Source organism: Orbicella franksi, chromosome 3 (assembly GCF_964199315.1).
Source record: "Orbicella franksi chromosome 3, jaOrbFran1.1, whole genome shotgun sequence".
Taxonomy (NCBI): Eukaryota; Metazoa; Cnidaria; class Anthozoa; order Scleractinia; family Merulinidae; genus Orbicella; species Orbicella franksi.
Genome location: NC_138147.1, coordinates 16,809,836 through 16,830,245, shown reverse-complemented (window position 1 = coordinate 16,830,245; position 20,410 = coordinate 16,809,836). Strand labels below are relative to the sequence as shown.

Below are 20,410 nucleotides of genomic sequence, written 5' to 3'. Positions count from 1 at the left end.
ATAGAAAACATCTAATTGTCAAAATAGTTCAAGCTGATGAAATGATTCAAGCGCATGGTTAGTGGACACCTGTGCACGCGGACACAGAAAAAGATGGAGGACTGGAGTCAACGAGCAGTAAGCGCCAAAGTGAGGGTGTTGGGAACGAGGGTAAGGTTTGCTCGGAGAGTCCAGAGGTAGTTAGACACAGTTGGCACCAATTAAGATTTTGTCGAAAACTGCGGAGAAGAACGCAGAAGGTTCCTATCTCCTATTAACTACCTCTGGATCTCCGAAGACTGTCTACTGCGACTGGCGTTTATTTGATACAAAGGAAAATCTGCAACGCACACGTAAGCCCACACTTTCAATTATATAACCAACTTTTCCGAATTTTGCAGCTCGTCCTCCGATGCCCGCGCTACTCGCGACTCGCGGCCTGGCTTCTGCTTGTTCACTCAGTGTTTTGCGCTTTTCCCCTCACGAATTTTCGAGCAAAAGGAGAGACTGCGCGCAGTCGGGGCTTTACAGTACTCCAAGACAGAAAAATCGTTCCAGTCGGGACATTTAAAGAAAAGCACAAATTTTCTCCAAAACTTTCTTTTTCTCCATAATTCTGTCCAATTGACCATTCTTAGCCTCTAACGAGCAAAATTTGGCTCGATGAAGGAATTCGTACATTTTTGGTTAGGCTCTTTTACTACCGTAATACTGTTGTAAGATTGGTGTGGCACTAATCACCGATAAGAGCCAATACCTAGCTAGGCCTCCGGCAGGGAAGGCTCCATGCGGGCTCTATTAGATAATGGTGGGTTTTCTAAAAGCCTATGAACCGGCTCCCCAGTGGAAGAGGAGGCTCCCCCCGGGAGAGGAGGAAGTGAGAGCGAGCGACATCCAACCGTCCCCCGGGAGAGGAGGGAGCGAGAGAGATCGACCTCCCAAAACGTTTGACCGTCTGAGAATCGGGCTATGTTTTGACTAAGCTCTAACAAGAGAAAATGCTTAGACTCCAGGCTCCAGTTGGTAACCGGAAGGGCTCAGTGAGCTCATTATTTGAGACCTCAAGTGGGTATACTCTATTTGTACAAGATTTATCTGCACTCATATTGAGGTAGATGTATGTTTTGCGATTTGTGGGCGCGCAGAGGAACAATAATGAACCAGATGGTACAAGGACACTAGACTCGAAACCCCAAACACAAAACCCAAGACTTTAGAATTAACACATTACACCAGAACTTAAGCCTTCCAAACACGGAAGGGTAGAAGATTCTGAAACTCACCGTGACAATTAATGTAACGGAAAAGAGGAACACGGAATGACAACACGAGAGAATCGAAGACATTGTTCCCATCTTGACGACAGGAAAAAAGAGCAAAAGCATATGGATGATTGCTAAGTTGAACCCTCGAATGACAGTGAAATGCAGAAATGCTCTGTTCCATTCATTTCTTCTTAAATGTAGGAGCTGCTGTCAATTTCAATAACTTGCCAGTGAGTTTGTCATATCTGATTAGCGATACTTACTGTATTTATGGAAAGGCCTGCCAAGCCCCTTTTTCCTCTGTTGTTCGTAAGCCTGTTGTGAGATAAGCATAACACTAGGGAAATAAGCATAAGCGCAAGCACAAGAAGAGAGCAACATGTTTCTTTTTTTTGTGCTAGTGCTTGTGCTTATCTCACAAGTGTGAACCAGATATTTAAGAAGCACTTCTGTCCCAAAGTCGTTACCAGAGTCCCTCTTCTTCACGCCCAGGAAGAAAAGAAACCCTACGCGCTAAGTTACCTCTGTCCATGCTCTACCGGTTCAACTTACCATCGTGTTTATCTTATGTAAATATGGTTCGCGTTCTCAGATTGAACTTTTCCCTTATCAAGAGGAATCGTTGTTTATTTCTGCAATCCAGGGGACTCAGAGTTTTGCATAGTGACAAAGGGTTAACGTAATTGTTCTGAATTTCGCCTTAATATTGGGAACAAAATATCAGCACTTCATATGTACTGGGAATTATAGTCCATTGTATATTTAACTGAATGCATTTGAGGGATTGATTGAACACTTGAGGACAATAGTTAAAATAGGTATTTTGCTAACTTAATTTACCGTTTAATAACTGCTAGCGCGATCGATTTCATTGGCAGAGGAAAAGAAACCTCTGCTTTTCAAACTCGTAATGTTATCTTAACAAATAGCGGTGACTGGTCCAATTAAACAATTATACATCACTGGTTTGATCTCATCCAGCTGAATCAGAGTTGCACCGACGGACGCAGACAGCTTGACGCTTCATTAAATATCGTTCTCTTCAGCTATTGGGCAAATTCTTCCGCAAGGACCCTATCTAATTACTTGCGGTTAGATCTCTTATCGGTTTTTCAGTATCCTGTTTTTGATATAAATATTTAAAAGCCTCATCTTTCGAAAGTTTCAAAGTAATTAAGTTCATCCCCTAACGATTTCATCTAGGATAATAAAGGTTTTTCAATAAGATGACGCCCGCGAGCTGGTTGTTTCAGGTGGCGCTTTGCGCCATTTCAGTTTCTGCAACAGGTAAGAACTCATTTTTAGCGTTAAACATCAATGTAGATAGTGAGTATCTAACAAGTTTTAATCATATCAAGAAACTTGTAAACATAGTTAAAGGTTCTTGTAATGAATAACATATTGCTAAAAAAGAAGGATTGAGGGCTATACTTGCAAGTCTGTTCAAAGATTAACATTTATTTCTTCAAAACTTACGTAAACAGCGCGACCCAACTGCAACCAGGAACCTATTTGTAATAAAAGTGTTCAAAAGATTTGACCATAATTAGGAGAAAATAGGGTCAAACAGAGGCGTCGATCAAGAATCTTCCAGAGTTCATCAATTCTTGATGGAGCTAAAAAGTACGATTCCTAAGAATAAATTTTCCAAAATCTTCTTTGCATTACTGTTCTCCGCTGCATTTTAATTGTTGGCCTAATTAACGTTCCTGGGTTCCTAGATCGATTTAACACTTATAAAAAGTTATCGGTTGCTTCGGTGAATCAAATGATGTAATAATCACTGATTTGCTATATCTAATCTTCACAGTTTTGCTTTAATAATTTCTTTGCCCAGATTCTCGTCTAGTTCCATAAGAAAATTACCCTGAGATTGCGGCTGTATTCTCAAGTGGATTTTCAATATCTTAGCAAGACAAGGATTTTCTAGAAATGTAAATAATTCATTTGCATATTCATTGTCTCCATTTCTTCAAAATTCACTTCGGGAGAACAAATAATGCTCGGAACGAGTAAAAATTGTTTTACGGTATCTTTAGAGTACACAACCGGTTAAACAGGTTAAGTTTAGAGACGGATCATTGGGGGAGGGAGGGGAGGTGACAATTTTCAAAAAACACATTCCTGCGCAGCAAAAACTACTGGAAAAAAAATCTTGCAAGGGGAGCCTTGAGGAAAAAAACCAAGAGAGTGCTTTCTAATATCGAGCTCTTGCACAATCTATTACGCACAACTTAAAGGTGAGCAAAAAAAATTCATGCCCCAAAATATTGCGCAGCCCCCCTCCAACCTTTCAAAAAAATAATGATCTGTCCCTTAGTCCTGGCAGTTCAGTTCGGCTGTATAAATGGAGGACGCTAGGTTGTTGAATGGATTTCAGTTCAAAATTGAGGGGGTTTTTGAAAGTTTTTTTGCATCCACTGATGAACTTGAGGATTAGTAGTGCCAGAACGTACAGAACTTTAAAACTATCTAGCGCTGAATAAAGCTCAATGTTGAACTGAAATCAATATATTGGCGCTACACAGTGTCTAAAATGATTATGATCTTAATAGTTTGGAGTTTAGTTGTATATAATGGTATTCTGACTGCCATTCTAAATCGAACCACGAGGATGCTCACCATAACTCCGACACACATAGTAAAAGTGAACGGCTGTATTTCATTCTAAGCTACATTAGTCATCTAAATGAACGAAATAATTTATTGTAGTGTCACATTTCATCTTATGCCCATCTCTTGTAGCCAGTTTGACTCCTATACTTGAGATCCAAACATCCTTTGTGAACGTGACGGGTGTCTTGAGGCATGGGTAAGGACTTATTTGTTCTGTGTCTGACAAGTAGGGGACGAGGAGGGGGTGGGTGGGGGGGGGGAGTGTAGTGGATAACAGTTAAAGAAAACGCTTTTTTTCAATAGCGAAGACCATGCAGTGAATTAAACGAGGTACCTTTGAGAAAATCGTATTTGAAAGGGCAATATCGCTTTGGTCATAATGGTTGGTCTATGATAATTATCTGCTTGAGTCGTTAGTGAGCTTTCGAAGCGCCAAACATGAACTGACTTATTTTAAACTAATTACATTTTCAACACAAATGTGCAAGAATATTAAACACAGGTTCGATGAAGTACCGATAATTGCAGTTGAACTACTTTCTGCGGAAAGTGAGATCTCGTTTTTATAGACGTTAGGTTTGGTCCTTATATTAGCTCGTACGTTATCCGTTCCAAACAGACACCTCGTTAATGTGGAGCTTTCCCGTGGCCCATTACCAAACCAGTTGAAGGAATTAGGCTTAGTTAACGGTTCTGTTATATAGAGAGGTTTTCAGTTGAATGTCATAAAAGCAAGCCAAACCAATTACTCACCAATTAGAATACTCGGGCAATCTCAAACCGTAGTGAAACAAAACCAAAACCAAAGTAAATACCTGATTACTTTAGACACTCAATTGAAAACCCCTCTATTAGTACAATGAGAGATTACAGCACTTTCTTTTTGTCACTATAGCGACCATTTCGGGTACGTCACCACCCTTAACCACGCAGATGGCTCAACAACCGCCGCCAAGGGTGTGCACGTGACTTGGATGTTAGCACCCTTCATCAAATTTAGTAATTTAGTGTCGTATTCTCAAGGCATCAGTCCTCCACGGGTAGTGCAAAAGGATGACAGTGTCACTCTTAAGGTATTACAGAATCGTTTCAGCTGCATAAGAAAAAGGTCTTTGCTAGTTAAAATACTGATTTCTGGTGGTACAGTGACCTAATGGAGGGACGTGGGGTGGTCTCATGATTAGTGCGCTCGTCTCCGGATCGAGCGGTCCGGGTTCGAGCCTTGGCCGGGGACATTGCGTTGTGTTTTTGGCCAAGACACTTTACTCTCACAGTGCCTCTCTCTACTCAGGTATATAAATGGGTACTGGTAGGGGTAACCCTTCGATGGACTAGCGTCCCATCCAGGGGGAAGTAGAGATACTCCTAGTCGCTTCATGTCACAGAAAGCGGGATAAGCTCCGGTCTGATGGGCCACTTGGCTTGTATGCAGACTTAACTTTTACTAATACAATGAGTATAAATCTGCTAGCGTTCTATCACGAATGCCGTTCTCTGATTGGCTACGCTACTCACTGTCTATTCTGTTGTAGATAGTGAGGAGTGTAGCAGTGTGCGCTTGTTAAGAAAATGATTTGCGTTTTCGGGGGGTCTGTGAAGAGGATTTAGATAAAGTTTTGAACGACTAGTAGATTTATACTAAAGGTCTATACTTAAGATTTATACTAAAGATTTATACGTACCATTGCGCAGCCCTCGTCAACTATCCGGCACCGATAGAAATCAGTCAAGAGCGAATAATCTAATTGTTAATTATAAGAAAAAGTTCAATCTGTATTTCTAAAGGTTTGATAGCACCGCTGACAAATTCTGTTCAATCTGTTTCCACTTTAATTCGAATTGCGTCAGCAGGGGCGTAGCTAGGAGGGCCCCCCTTTTCTAAGCCGTTTTTAAGCAAACAACCTACATCAGGTGGAGCAAACGGCATGACAATCTGGTGAGTACCCTCACTTTGACACAGTGTGACCCCCGCTTTGAAAAATCCTGGCTACGCCCCTGATCAGTTTACCCTTTCTGAACTCTCGGGGAGGACTTCCATATAAACATGGAGGCAGAGTTGTTTTCAAAAATGTAAAACTCGTCGCTTGGTACTACTTAATTAGACGTCAAAAGTTAACATTGTTAGGGTTATTGTAATTCCTTTGAAAAAAATTACAGGGATTAATTGTCGTTTTATCTTTGGTACTTTTTCTCAAGCGGCAGCCGCAAAGCGGGACTGTAGCTCCTTTAATGGGTTCTTAAAAAAATTTCTGATGCCTAGGCCCAGTTCAGACGCCGAACTTTTCATGAGCCGAACCAATTATATTGAATTAAGTACATGAAAAGTTCGGCGTCTGAATCAGTTAAGAATGGCTATTTGAATTTGGAACGGCCCAGCCGTTCTTCCCGCCCAGCTCAGCCGGGAATTTCGGCTTTGGAACGGCTTTGATTCAGACGTCGAACTTTTCATGAGCCGAACCTAATGTATAACTTATTATAACGTATTTTACAAGCAGTTTTTACTTTGCCTGAAAATCGCTGACATTTCGATGTGTTTTGGTTTAAACTAAATAAAGTTCGGCGAATTAAGTTCGACGTCTGAATCAACAGGTTTACTTTTGATAATTTGGGTCGGTCCAAATTCGAATTAAGTTCGGCTCATGAAAAGTTCGACGTCTGAACTGGGCCTTACTCCTTTCACGTTTAAATGGAATCCCTCATACCTGCTAATTGTTTTTCATGTGATTAGATTGACAAGATAGTCTGGGGACTTGTGAGTACAATCTCTTTCAAGGTTTTGTTTGATCCAGAGAAGAGTTTAAAGCCTAAGCATTATGACATTGTCACTCCTGTCCATCTTCTCTACTACGACGAGTACATCGAGAACTCTGACGGGGTGGTAGTCAGCAACGGAACGGCATACTCTCACCCACTGGGTAAAGTTTCCTTTGACGTCGAACTACCAGGTAGGATACTGTTATGCGTGGGCAATAGCACCTTTTTCCAGAGTTTTTACAAAAATATGAGCGGGCCGTTCAGAGCCACCTTGAATGATCGAAAATTTATGGTGGCTCTGAACCCCTCACACATATTTTTTAAAGAACTTTGCAAAAAGTTGTCACAACAAGCCACTTTCGATATATTAAAATTCAGCTCGATAGCGAGGCCTAGAGGACACAAACAAAAGAAATGAATAAACATGGGGATTCAATTTCCTTTGTTTGTGTCCTCCAGGCCTCGCTGCCAAGCTGAAAGGGTCACCGAGCTGAATTTTGGCCGGGCGTTTGTGTGGTACCAATATCGTAGCATCACTTGATAAGCAGTGGTAGTATTGATCCGTCAAAGAATAGCTGTGGGAAAAGTGCTGGAAACTGTTGCCAGCCAGATTATTATTCTTCTTAATGATAAAAAAGCAATAATTTGAACTGGGAGCTTGTTAGCTTATCCCAGTAAATGCACTATTAAAAATAAAACAAAAAATAGACTTTGAATAGACCACATTCGTATTCCCGGTATTGGACTGGAACTAGCTTGCAACTGAGGCTAATGCGGGGAGTCTTTTCAAATGCAAATGACATTCATCTCTTTTTAATGATATTCCCCCGCATGAGCCTCAGTTGCAAGCTAGTTCCAGTCCAATACCGAGAAAACGAATATGGACTATTGAACTCGGAATCACAGACGTTGGAAGATTTGGCGAGATTTTCTAAAGTTCACATGTCACATGAAACATCACTAAACACTGTAATGAAAATCTAATGAGTTTTACGACGAGTGAAAAAAAAAAGTAATTCAAAGTTTCAATTTAAAGGCTAGCTCAGTTTGAATTCAATTCAATTTTCTCATTGAACTTGTTACTGCCTTCTCTGTTCACTTTACTTTTAAATGTCAGGTTGTTCAGAGCCTTTGGGAATGAAAAGTGGAAAGATCAAGGATTATCAAATCACGGCTTCTTCAAGTTATGCTGACGCTCAGCCTTCCAAAGCAAGAGAAAGTAAGTACTTGGTCACGAACAAACCAACAGTTATATCAGCCACATCGTAACGTACACTGAAGTGATTTTTCACGTCGTTTTGTTGAAGGACTTCCCTTTCTCCATCGTATGTTTTAATTTCCCAAGACGATTTCACGTGTTGACCATGCAGCCAGAGTAATTTTAAAGGCCAATTATGAAACTAGCTTAAGCTTCCTTCTCGAAACACTTAAATGGGACAAACTAGGAGTAAGAAGAACGAAACAAACAGCAATAATGATGTTTAAATCCCTTAACGAGTTAGCTCCAGTGTACTTGCAAGACCTATTCAACGAACGAAGCACAGACAATGATTTGCGTAATTCTTTCGGTACATTGTCATTGCCCAGGCCGCGTACTAATTATTTGAGACGTAGTTTCAGTTACAGCGGTGCTTTATTGTGGAATTCATTACCTAAAAGAAAAAGATTAAATCAATAGCGAAATTCAAGACGCAAATCAATCGCGTATTTGAATTATCGGCATTGAGAGTACTACTGAGTTGAAGACGAATGAACGAGCGACGGAATCGGAATAGAGAAAGTTGACACAAACGGGACAATAAAATTATTTGGCCTACCTGGAGCAGGAAGAGTCGCTGTGACCTGTGGAAGAGGTGAAAAACCAGCGCAAGAGGCAGCTAAAGACGAAGCTTGGGCATCAAGCTGACCGAGGTTAGCGGGCTCAATGGGAACACCTTCTGAAATAGACTCGCTTGCGAGTGAACTAGAAGCTGGAAGGCTTGCAGCTTGCTTGGCCGACAGCGCTTGCTTCGATTTTTGATGGCGGCCAGAAAAGCGGGAGACGGGTTGCCCAGTAGCACAGCTTGGGTGTTAAGACAGGGGAAGAATTAGACAAATTCTTCGAAGCCACGCCAGGATCCAGAGGCACTGTAACAGATCGCGGAGGATTTTCCTCGGACTCAGGCACGAGAGACAAGGCATCGAAGGTCGCCGCTTAGCTGTTATGCGTGTTTCTGGTGTGCATGTCGTCCAATAGCAACACAACGAGCAATTATCGAGGCAAGAACAACGAAGTGCAAAGCAATCCGGCGGGAAGGAGTCTGGTGGCTTCGCCGCTCGATATCGCGCTCTCGGCTACGCTGCGCGCGCTTGTGCTCTAACTTGAGCCCGCTCGCAGGCTAGTGAAGCATTGCAAATCCCCTGAGAGCCGCCCCGCAGGTCACGTACTGTCAAACGAGAAATCGCTGGCTGCATTGGGTCGAGTCTAACTTTGCCTAAATTATATTCAGCCAAATAAAATATACTTTTACAATTAAGCTTTTATGCTTAAACATAACCAGTTAATGTGAAAATGTTTAGCGCGAAATTTGAAGGCTAATGTAAATATTTTTGTGAAACCATGGAAACTGTCGCCGTCATGCAACGTATCAACAAATCGTGGTTTTGTATACAGGGGACCTCTTCACTGACATAGACTTTAACAGTATGAGTCCACTATGATATATCTGTCTGTAAAACCCCGGGTGTTGATGAAAAATGTTGATTTTAGCAATAGACTGAGGTTGAAAGTCAGCTAGTGAAATCATTTAAGGTATATAATATATATATATATATTAAAGCGACGGGGTCGAACGCAATCATAATCTAGTAGTAATTAATGTAATATTTGTATTTAGATTGATGTACTGTTGTACTATTTTAACCGAGTTTTTAAATAAAATGATTGATTGATTTCACTTTTGCTACTAAACTTCCAGCGGAAGATGCCTGGTGCACAAGAAAGGCAGACAATGACGACGACAAACGAAATCAGTACATTCAAGTGGATTTCTTACTCAAAACTCGCGTGACACGCGTGGGAATCATGCGCCGTAAAAATAAGGACCACTGGGTCTCGGAATACTACTTGAAGTACAGTGACGACGACGTCAATTGGATTGATTACAAGGAGAACGGTCACGCCAGGGTGAGGGATAACTCTCAAATTATTGGCTAATTGTAGAGTCTGTGGATTAATGTTAGTCGGTTGTTTAGTGGTTGGTCCGTTGGACTCCAGAACCGAACAATGACTACTGAAAAAACTTACAGCCAATACCGCCCAGGTTAGTCTTACAGCCAATACCATCAAGGTTAAACTGACCAATCACTTTCAAAGGACCAGACTTATAACACCATCGACTGCCAAACACTATTCACTTGACTCTGAAGATGACTTCCGCTCAAGTTGTCGAAACGTCAGTCACCAACGATCCATGCGGCTAGACGTGATGACCATGAAAAAAGAGTTGCATGGTTTTCTATTTCTATGCATACATGTAGTTCTGTTCCTATAGTTATGGGGCTCCGCTTGGCCGCCGGAGCTCCGCTATGGGTATGGGGCTCCACTTGGCGGCCCTTCTGGCAGCCGGAGCTCCGCTACAAATGGTTTAGATAGTTAAGTGCATTGTTTTACAGTTTACCCTACATATTTAGATCATTGAGTAATCGTTATATGTTCTAAATTTTTATTGTTTCTGCCCAATAAATATCCTAAAATTTCCGTTAATAAAACTTGTTGTTGTTGTTGTTGTTGTTGTTGTTGTTGTTAACTTTAAGTCCCAGAGTCAGAGATGATTCGTTCTGGCATGGGTGTGGGTGCCCTCTATGGTTTACCTAACGAGACTCCTCGTTCTCTTTATACGAAGCTGTTCCTGGGCCCACAGTCTAAAGAAGACACTGAAATGATCGTTCATCGTCTCCGCCACCCAATAGAGGCTTACAGCATTCGTTTCCATCCGTGGAAATCTGAACAACTGGTGTGTATGCGGCTCGAGGTGTACGGCTGCGACATCCTCGGCTCACCAGGTATGACGTCATAGGCGTGACTGAATTAACGTGAGGTCGGTATTTGAGGGGAAATACCGTAAACTGCCGCTTATACAACTTCATAACGGCTTTTTAATGGGCTTATAAACTGAGGGGCTTATATCCGGGGGAGGGAGCTTATATGCGGTATAAAAAAAAAAAACATTTGGAAATGAGCTACTGCAGTGTTGATCGAAAAAAGCTTTTCGTATACTGGTTTTTAGTTAAGCTTAAATCGAATTCATTTCATTTTAAACTAGAAGGGGCTTATATCCGGAGGAGGTTATTATCGGAAGTAAAATTTTTTTTTTCGGTAGAGGGCCCTATAACCGGGGGGAGGCTTATAAGAGGGAGGACTTACGGTAGTTTGTCTATGTTCTCACGTTTGTGGACCAATCGGAAAGCCGAGCGGAAAGCAAGAATCATCTTAAAAAAAAAAAAAAAAACACTCTACCGTTAGCCATAACTTAAAATGGTTCCAACTCAAGCGAGAACACTTTGTGTCTTTTAGATTTAGCTTTCCGAAGTTTTCTTTTGTGTGTTGTTTTAAAAACGCACATCAACAAAACTATTCAAGAGTAGTCTTCTTAGCGATCCGTCTTGCAAACCTCGGACCGCTCAAGGAACTAATCCTCCAGGGTTCTTTTCACCATGGAGTATTTTGCCATGTTTTTCAGCCAGTTGCGTGTCTCCACTGGGCCTTGAATCCGGAGAAATACCGGACGAAGCTCTGTCACACAGTCTTCCAGCCGATCATGCTTCCAAACCACAGTACATTCGGCCCAACGTGGTTGTGAAGAGTTTCCCTTACGGATGGTATTCGCGGCTCTACGAGACTCCCTCTGATTATTTACAGATCGACTTTGGCTCACTGCGGAAAGTGACGAGGCTCTCGACTATGGGCGGATATGATTCAGGTCGTTCCGACCGTAAGGTCGCAACTTACAGGCTTTCGCACAGCAAGGATGGCTTGTCCTGGGTGGAATATCGTGAAAATGGGCAAATTAAAGTGAGTGGTTTGAATCTTTTTTCACCTGTAGATTGAAATGGCTAACAGTGTACCATTTTCATTCATTAATTATGCCGCTCATTGTCTGGCGTGGTTAAGTTATGGGAAAAGATTGTGGCCGAGGGCAATGAGCGGCTGGATGCGAAAGCACTGGTTGTGTATCACGCCGCCGAAGGGAAAGGGGGTGGGTCGAAAATCCCTCCAGACTTACCGGCTTCTGTATCTCTTTCGAAATGCCCCGAATCTAAGAAGACGGATCTTTAATTAAGACGACATTGTACATGGTAATTCATCACTTTATTACGTAACTGACATTCAACAAACAGGGTTACATAACCCACACATTCTGGAATTCCGCGGCATAAACATGAATGAGAATAGTAGGACTACTCAAACCAATACTGACCGATGGCATTTATAAGCGTTACAATGATCAAAAGAGCCACAAATTTACTATGGTTTAAATCCAAAATCTCCATTCGTTAAATTTGCCGAACACTTTGGTGACCGACCAGTGATGTTGGTTGTAGAAGTCGTCCCGTAATCTTTGAAAAATCCGAAAATGTTGGAAGACCAAGAGCTCTGTCACACCTGAGGCTGTAAACTTAACAGGTATACAGTTAGTCAAAATATCGTAAGATGCATTTTTCTTCCTTTTCATTGGCGGAGAGTCCACTGCGTGACCTGCAAATAACTGCCTACAAATAATGGTCTGCTCATGCGTAGTACCATCTCAATGTCTTTTGCTTCAAATAATATTCTGCTCATGCGTAACTGTAACGACGCTCTCGTGTGAAAAATGGCAAATCGCTTCCCTGAGCTGTCAGAGAGTGATTTTTAAATCTGACGTTAAATATGAAAACAAACTTGTTCATTTACTTTCTAGCTGAGTACAAATAAAGTTGTTGTTGTTTTTGATGAAACAGTTATTGAACTCGGTTATTGCAAAATATCGTGATTTGTCAGTGTCTCGCGGATCAATTATAGACTGCGGCAAATAATTGATCTGCTCGCCACTAACAATCACGATATTCTGCTCAATCTCATCTAATAATCGTTAATTATTCTTGTATTTTGATTGGTTTCTACTTATGATTTACTGGAGGACAGATGTATGGATGGCGTCAGTAACATTCTTTTTTTTCTTTATTGCTGTTATAATCGGTTGACGGTACCAATCGTAAAATAACAAAACAAACAACGAAGTAACTGAAACGGGTCCAACTTGTACGTTTATTCTCCTCGCGATGACGGTATGCGAATATTTGCTTACAACACGATCTCGATAATACGACAGAACAAAACAAAAGGCTCAAAATACAAAATCTCGTATTACATGTCAACTGGTAACTCGGGTAACACAACATGTCACGGTCACGCAACTATTAGTCTCTTAACAATTGCATAAAACAGACTAAATCCGTGTTGCCGTGGGTCTGTTCAGTAATAAATCACCAAAGACGTCAAAATGTGGTAAATACATCAGTGACACACTCACTTAACGGCTCACGTGCCACCTTTTGGTTCTTATCACGTCATCTGTGATCAATTGCTGAACAAACGCACGGCAACATGGAATCTATTTGCTAAACAGAAAACGACGAGAGAATCAATCAGATTCCCGGATTTTCAATAGAATTTAGCTGAGTGGCTACTAAAAGAGTGTAAACCATAGTTGTGGTCAAGTTGTTAAATATCATCACATTTCGTCACTTGTTAATGTACAGCCAGTCTTATATCCGATCTTTGGTCTGATAATTTCTGTAGGACCTTAGAGGACCCAAAAGCCCGCAAGAATCGGTGTACCCAGTCCTCGCCAAACTTGCCGAACCATTTGTGACGCGGTATTTACGAATTATCCCGAACGATAAAGACAGCACCTTCAAAGTTATGAGAGCGGAAATTTACGGATGCTTTGCTGAAGAGCTTCCCCCTTATAATGGTACGTTAATGCTTATTACTTGAGAGAGAGACGGGAGAGAAAGAGAGGGCGGGGGAGGTGAGATACGAGAAAATCAAAGAGAGAGGAGAGAGAAGTAAAATCAGCAGGGCGTGAACTGCGAACTTTGAGACATCACTCTCATCAGCCGTTGACCTTTGAACGGGACCATAGTTCCTGCTGCCACCAGCCTGTTCAAGCGTCATAGTGCAAACGTATGATATATAGAGACAGAAGGAATGCTCCAGGCAACAGATTTCAGAGGTCTTTGTTGGATGCAGTTTCAGCAGGAGCCATAATCGGGGACGGAGACCGTAAGTCTCGGGATTCGCGCGCACCTATGATATGGGACAATTTTTCTATTTTTAGAACAAATTGCGCCATCCTGACGTCATATATCCGCGCGGATTCACGCACGTGTCGGGGGTCTCGCGTGGATGTTGTCACGTTGTGTGATCAAATGGTGAGAGTTGAGAGATTCTTTTGCGTATTTTTCACAGCGATGGCAGGGAATAAGGCAGGGAATACGAACCAGGGCGCTTATATGTAGTTTTATGCTCTGAGCTAACGGATAAGGTGGGTTTTTCAGGGTCGAAAACAAGACTTCAATCTCGCGCTGGGAATGAATACTAAGATTTGCTCGCGCTAGTTGTAAGCTTACGCGTATGTTTTTGCGTTTGTTCTGACTCAAGAATATAGCAAGAAAACTCTACACTCTGGTATCGAGTTAATTTGTGAGTTTCTCAGACAATGGTTCATCATAACCAAAACCTGTTCTGACGGTTTCTTATTATTTCTGCTTGTTTGGTGAGTTTGCAAAAGTTTTTGAAAGGAAAGTCTGACGCGTACAATTAGCTCATTTGCATAGTGCAGCTCGTGCACTTCAAGTCCGAGTCGGTGTTTGAATTGTCAACAAATCTTGACAAAGATTTCTTTCGTTATCTTTTGTGCATGCTGAGATGCTGTAACAAATTTCACGAACGCAAAAAAGGCTACTAACATCATGTGTGTTTCTTCAACATAAGCATAGTGAAGTTTTACACTGCGAAAATGAAAATAGACAAGGAGTTCTGATAGCTCGATCAACAAACTCGAAATCGTTATTCCAAGTTGATTAAAGAAGCGTCATCGTAACTTTGCTGATTATTTCTGCTTTATTCACATATTTCCAGCTTAGCTTTTAATATGTTCTCAAACATTTATCAATCTTAAACATATTTAAAAACTATAGAGTTATTGTTTGAGTTTGATGTACGCTTTCACACGAAAGAGCGGCGGAAGTACAATTTGTCATGTTTACTGACTGTACTGAAAACACGCATCGGCGGGCGCTCTCATTCATTGACAACAGAGAATTTACTGGATTTTTACACGAATAAAACTGAGCAGTATCTACGGACGTAAAGTTATTGGGCCTTGGATGAAACATCAAGCGTTGCTTAAAATTCAAGTGAAACTCAAACTAGCAATTATTTTGTTTTACTTTTCGGTCGCGATAGACTGACAAATTCCTCGCAAGTGTGTGGCAAGAGGAGCTAGGAAACTATGAAGCCCTGAAGCTCTGCTATACCTAAATATATCCAGCTAGTTTTTTGCTGTGTAATGGAAAAGCTATTAATCTTCAACATATGTGAAATTTAAAGTGGAGTACTGTACAGCTCATGTAAAAGAAGCATCCGTCGGAACACAACTTGGTCAGCGATATATATAAGCTTACAGCGGAACATACCTAAATTCGACACTGTCTTACTTCACTCAAACTGGAGCAGCTTACGACGAAAATACTTAAGCAAAATTCCAACAGACGTGAACGCGTTGAGTTGTGGGCCAAAAACATGAAAATTTTCGGGAATTTCGGACGCCATTTCCTCCGCGCGACATCCGCAAAAATCCTCGCAGCATGTACGCGCGTGTGCCGCAGGCGATGGCGCAATTTGTTCTAAAAATAGAATTATTGTCCCATATCATGGGGACAACCCTAATACTAGAAATGGCGCGCGCTTACGGTCTCCGTCCCCGATTATGGCTCCTGGTTTCAGTGGATATAAGAAAACCTGCATGGCCGATGCAAACTAAGTTGTGTGAATCCCTGCGCGTTGATTGCCACTCATTCAGCTGCATGCTGCCTCCGCTTCTTCTTGGAAAGACTAGATGTTTGGCCGGAAAGTTTTTTTGGAGAGTCTGATGTTTGACAGGGTGGACATGGTCGATGTAACGATGAAGCCACCGTAGCCAACTTCGTCGGTTTAACGCCGCAGAACCAGCTTCGATCCTCTCAGTTAGCTTTGCTCATTATAGCTTTTAACTGCTACTAGATTACTACTTCTAAGACAAGACTATTCTGGTAAAATACTGTGAAATTCTGTAGCCATCGTCTTACTTCTTTTAATGGCCAATTGTTAGTCTGAGATGTAGGGAAATTACGTTGTGGTCAAATAATGTTTTTAAATAATTAATCGATCGATCGATCGATCAAAAAGCCAATTTCAGTCAATTAGTCATTTAGACCCTCGGTCCGTCCGTCCGTAAGCCAGTCGGTCGGTCAGTCAGTCAGTCAGTCAGTCAGTCAGTCAGTTAGTCGATCAGTCGATCGGTCTGTCTGTCTGTCTGTAAGTCAATCAGTTAGTCAATTTTTTCTGGTCGGCCAATTAGTCGGCCAGTTGGTTCTTCGGCCATGCGTTATATATATATACCGCCGATGTAGAAAAACGCTGCAACAGTTTTCTAGCGACCGCTTATTCCGTGTACTTGTATTATTTCGCTTCAGGTGTCCCTGAGTACGCTAGGCGTTCCTTCCTATTGGATCCTGTTACTGACTGGTTTTATGCCTGCATGTACACCGCTGAAAAGTGAGTATCATAGTCTCTCCTTAGAAATGTGTGACTGCTATACAACGATAACAAAGTTGCGCGAAGCGGTATTTCAATTGACCAATCACAACATAACACAAAGAGGCCGATCAGATCTCGAAGCAGAAAGATGCAAGTTCAGAAAAAAAAAGATTAGCTTAAATTTTGAATAACTGGGCTTAAACAAGGAGAGCAAGGGGTTTTCTGAAACAGAGATAAGCTTTGTGAAGTTATCAACGTGGGTACTCTGTAGTTTACGTAGTGCTCACAGTTGCCTACCCCGTCCCACCCCCTTGCTTCAAGGCCAATTAATTAATTCAATTTATTAATTAAACAAACATTAAAGATTAAACGCCTTACTGCCTTACTACCTTTTGCGACTTAGCACCCTAGCTATTTAGGATCTTATCACCTTGGCGCCTTAGTACCTTAGTACCTTGCTGCCTTAGTACCTTAGGGTCTTAGCTAGCAGACGGCAGCCCCCTAAACCATCTCAATAGTGCACTCTGCACTAAAAGCTAATTTTGATAGAAATGCACAGTAATAACTTAAGTTCAATATTTCAGTTTTGCAGAAGAAAAAGCTAACACAACATGGACTTAATTACATTTTGTTCTTGTAGAACCGAAAGCAGCTGCTTTTCAACTGCTGACGGTGTGGAATGGATTGGTATGTTCTTTAATTTGCTTCGCTATTAAACAATTAGATTACAAGCCCGAGTCAGTTATCACTCATAGAAATCGAGAGCGAAAAATCTAATTGTTTTGGTATAAATCTACAATTCGTTCAAAACTTTATTTAAATCTTCTCCACAGACATTTCGAAAAGGCCAAGAAGCGGCCGTCATTTCGTTAACAAGGGCACACTGCTACGCTACTCACTATCTATCAAAGAATAGATAGTGAGTACCGTAGCCAATCAGAGAACGGCATTCGTGGTAGAACGCTATTAGATCATTTTATACTAATAAAACAGTTAGATTATGGGCTCGAGATTTCTATCACGCACAGAAATCGGGAGCGAATAATCTAACTGTTTTAGTATAAATCTACTAGTCGTTCAAAACTTTATCTAAATCCTCTTCACAGACACTTCGAAAACGCCAAGAAGCTGCAGTCATTTTGTTAACAAGGGCACACGGCTACGCTACTCACTATCTATCACAGAATAGATAGTGAGTAGCGTAGCCAATCAGAGAACGGCATTCGTGAGGAAACGCTAGTAGATTTATACTAATGTGTATTATAATCCATCAGATATTTCCGCTCGCGCGCGATTGGTCTAAACATGTCACGTGACCGAATATTCCTTAGCTAAAATTGGGGAATATCCGAGATTATAACCCAGGCTTAATTTTCGCGCAATTCTATTGGCTACTTTACGTCACGTGATGCAAAATTACTGGGCAGTTATCACGCAATAATCTCCGCCTGCGTCGGTAATTGCCCTGCGACTGTTTCTGTCGAAAAGAAACAAAGCTAAAAAGAATAAATCCAGCTCTAGAATTTCACCTTTTTATCTTTATTATTTTTCATGGAAGAAAAACAAACTCTTTTCGTGGAATCCGCTGATAATGACATTAGAAAGTAAACTGGTCGCCAATGCTGTCCCGACAAGCACAAAAGAGTCAACAAAAGATGCAGAAAATTAATGGGAGGGTTATAAGATAAATAAACCCCTTTCTGGCTCGCTGGTATGTTGGCTGATAATGTCCTTGGCTGAGAGATTGTCCTCAAAATTTCACATTTGCCCTCGAAGCTTCGCTTCTCGGCCAAATATTCATTTTTTGGACAATATCTCAGCCGCGGACTCTATCAGCCGACATACCAGGCGCCAGAAGGTGTTTATTTACTAAATATTCATCAATTTTCAAAAATGCGTGTGTTGCGAAAAATATTTGAAGGATAGTAAACACAATAGCCTCCATTTGGCGCAAAAAATGCACGGATATTTGTCCTTGGACATTATCTGTCCCTTGAAGCTCACAGTTTTGCTCACAGTCACAAACTGTTCGGTTCTCGGAACATATAATGTCCGCGGACAAATATCCGTGCATATGTTTGCGCAAAATATGCCTCCTTCCTTAACAGAGAATTGAATTCTTGTGAGTGTCTGCGTAGGAAGTTATACAGTTACCATCTTTCGTACGAATTGCGGGCCTATATGCTGATGCTGACCAAAGATTACAAATTTAAGAAGCGATTCTGTAAGTTAAAAGCCAATTAATTTTTTTTTAGCCATAAAACCTTCAATAATCAGTGTGTTATCGTGTAATCCAACTCTGAGGGAAATTTACGGTGTGGATCGACAAATGAACTTCCATCGCAGTTGCGACTCCGGTGAATCGTGGCAGCAGCTCACGGATGGCTATCTGAAAGACGTACAAAAAGAAACTAAGCTGATAAATTCCACGGCTCTCCCTGAAAACCTTGTGGCCGGTTTACCCACGGCTGACCTGAGAGTGACGGCCAACTCCACTGGAACCACTTGGGGAGGTGAGTGTATTTGAATACGTGTAATTCATTTTAATTTATAATTTAATGCCCTTTGAAAAGGAAGGCATAATTCAGAGTTTGGATAGGATTGGTAAGAACGTCGTGCGACATGCTACCCGGGGGTTAATCCCATATAAAAAGGACGGGGGGGTGCTCATCGGAAATCTTGAAAAGAACCCCTACGAGGTACCAAGATCCCGTTTTGTGGGCGTGGCTTGAAATTTCTTTTCACCTCTAAGAGGTTCCAATTCTAAAACAACACATTATCTCCCGTCATATGTTTCTCAGCTCAATATCGTAAAAGGTACCGCCAAAGCTGCTGTTGTGAATCTTTTGAGGCTGAAGACCCTTAGAGGTAACAAAACCGCTTGTTTAACCCCTAAAAGGTACGACGAACAGTCCCGTCCTTTTTGGAAGGGAGTCCTTCCAGGGATGTTAACTACCTGTTCAAGTTTGGTCATCACATGACTGTTTTAGGTTAAAATATGTTACTTTGAATAGTGAACGTTTTAGATAGTGAGTGAATTATATATCTGACGTTGCTCCTTGTGAATTTATCACAACTCATTTTGTATAATAAAGTATGTTTGTGTTACTGGGGATCGTTTGGCCACGTATCATAAAAAGTATCCTGCATGAGTAACAGACGTTTTTGTTTTACTTCTTATTGGATGAAAAAGTGGCGCGAGTTTTTTTTAAGCCAATCGTGTAGCGTTGTAAAGCAAAACCAAAGGAAACGCGAGATATTGTCGACACAAGTGAAAGCTGCTCTATCTACGAGTTACCAAGTCTTATGACATTTTATTGTGTACTTATCGCTGTATTATGCTTTGGGGAACTTAACAACGACCCTCTTGCTGCTGGTGAATGAACACAGGGAAGAAAATTAATTGTTATTGTTTAACTTCATTTTGTAGTCTCTGGATCTGGAATTCACGTGATGACCAATGGAAGCAATGTGTGGAGCCTGGTGGGCTCATGGAAATGTTGCGGCCAGTAACCAGAAGCCCTGCAGGAGCCATGTAGCACTGTACATACATATTAAGCGTTCAGAGACTTACTTCTCGAGGCACATAATCCCTCTTATACCAGTATATCACGAAGTCAAGTAAATCTTACAGAAATAGGCCATATTCGTTGTCTCGGTATTGTATCACTATAAAAAGGGATAAATGTCATTTGCATTTAAAAAGACTCCCCACATTAGCCTCTACCGAGAGTACGAATGCGGCCCATTAGATTCGCAAGTAGGCTGTAATAAGAACTATATTTCACTGGACAAGTATAGAAATTACCATTATGTGCAATGGTAATATCTATATTTGTCCCACGAAAAGAAAGTAACACTGAGATTAAATTCCCATCATGCGATGGCTATACCAAGTTTACATACTACGTAATAACGTAAAAAAAATTTTGATTGTGAAAGGCGGACACTGAGATTAAATAACGTGATTGCC

The 20,410-nt window shown here is 41.3% G+C and overlaps 1 protein-coding gene across 1 annotated transcript; it reads left to right on the top strand.

Annotated features, from left to right (window-relative positions):
- The first annotated feature begins 2,470 nt into the window (after positions 1-2,470).
- Positions 2,471-20,362, top strand: LOC145482372 (uncharacterized). The gene is made up of 14 exons (XM_081461007.1): positions 2,471-2,531; positions 3,990-4,056; positions 4,363-4,409; positions 4,734-4,933; positions 6,589-6,805; positions 7,732-7,833; positions 9,572-9,780; positions 10,499-10,658; positions 11,336-11,667; positions 13,435-13,609; positions 16,374-16,455; positions 17,078-17,124; positions 18,693-18,950; positions 19,868-20,362. Exons 1-14 carry the CDS (start codon positions 2,471-2,473, stop codon positions 19,948-19,950), a joined length of 2,040 nt encoding a protein of 679 aa, XP_081317133.1. The 3' UTR covers positions 19,951-20,362.
- The last annotated feature ends 48 nt before the right edge of the window (positions 20,363-20,410 follow it).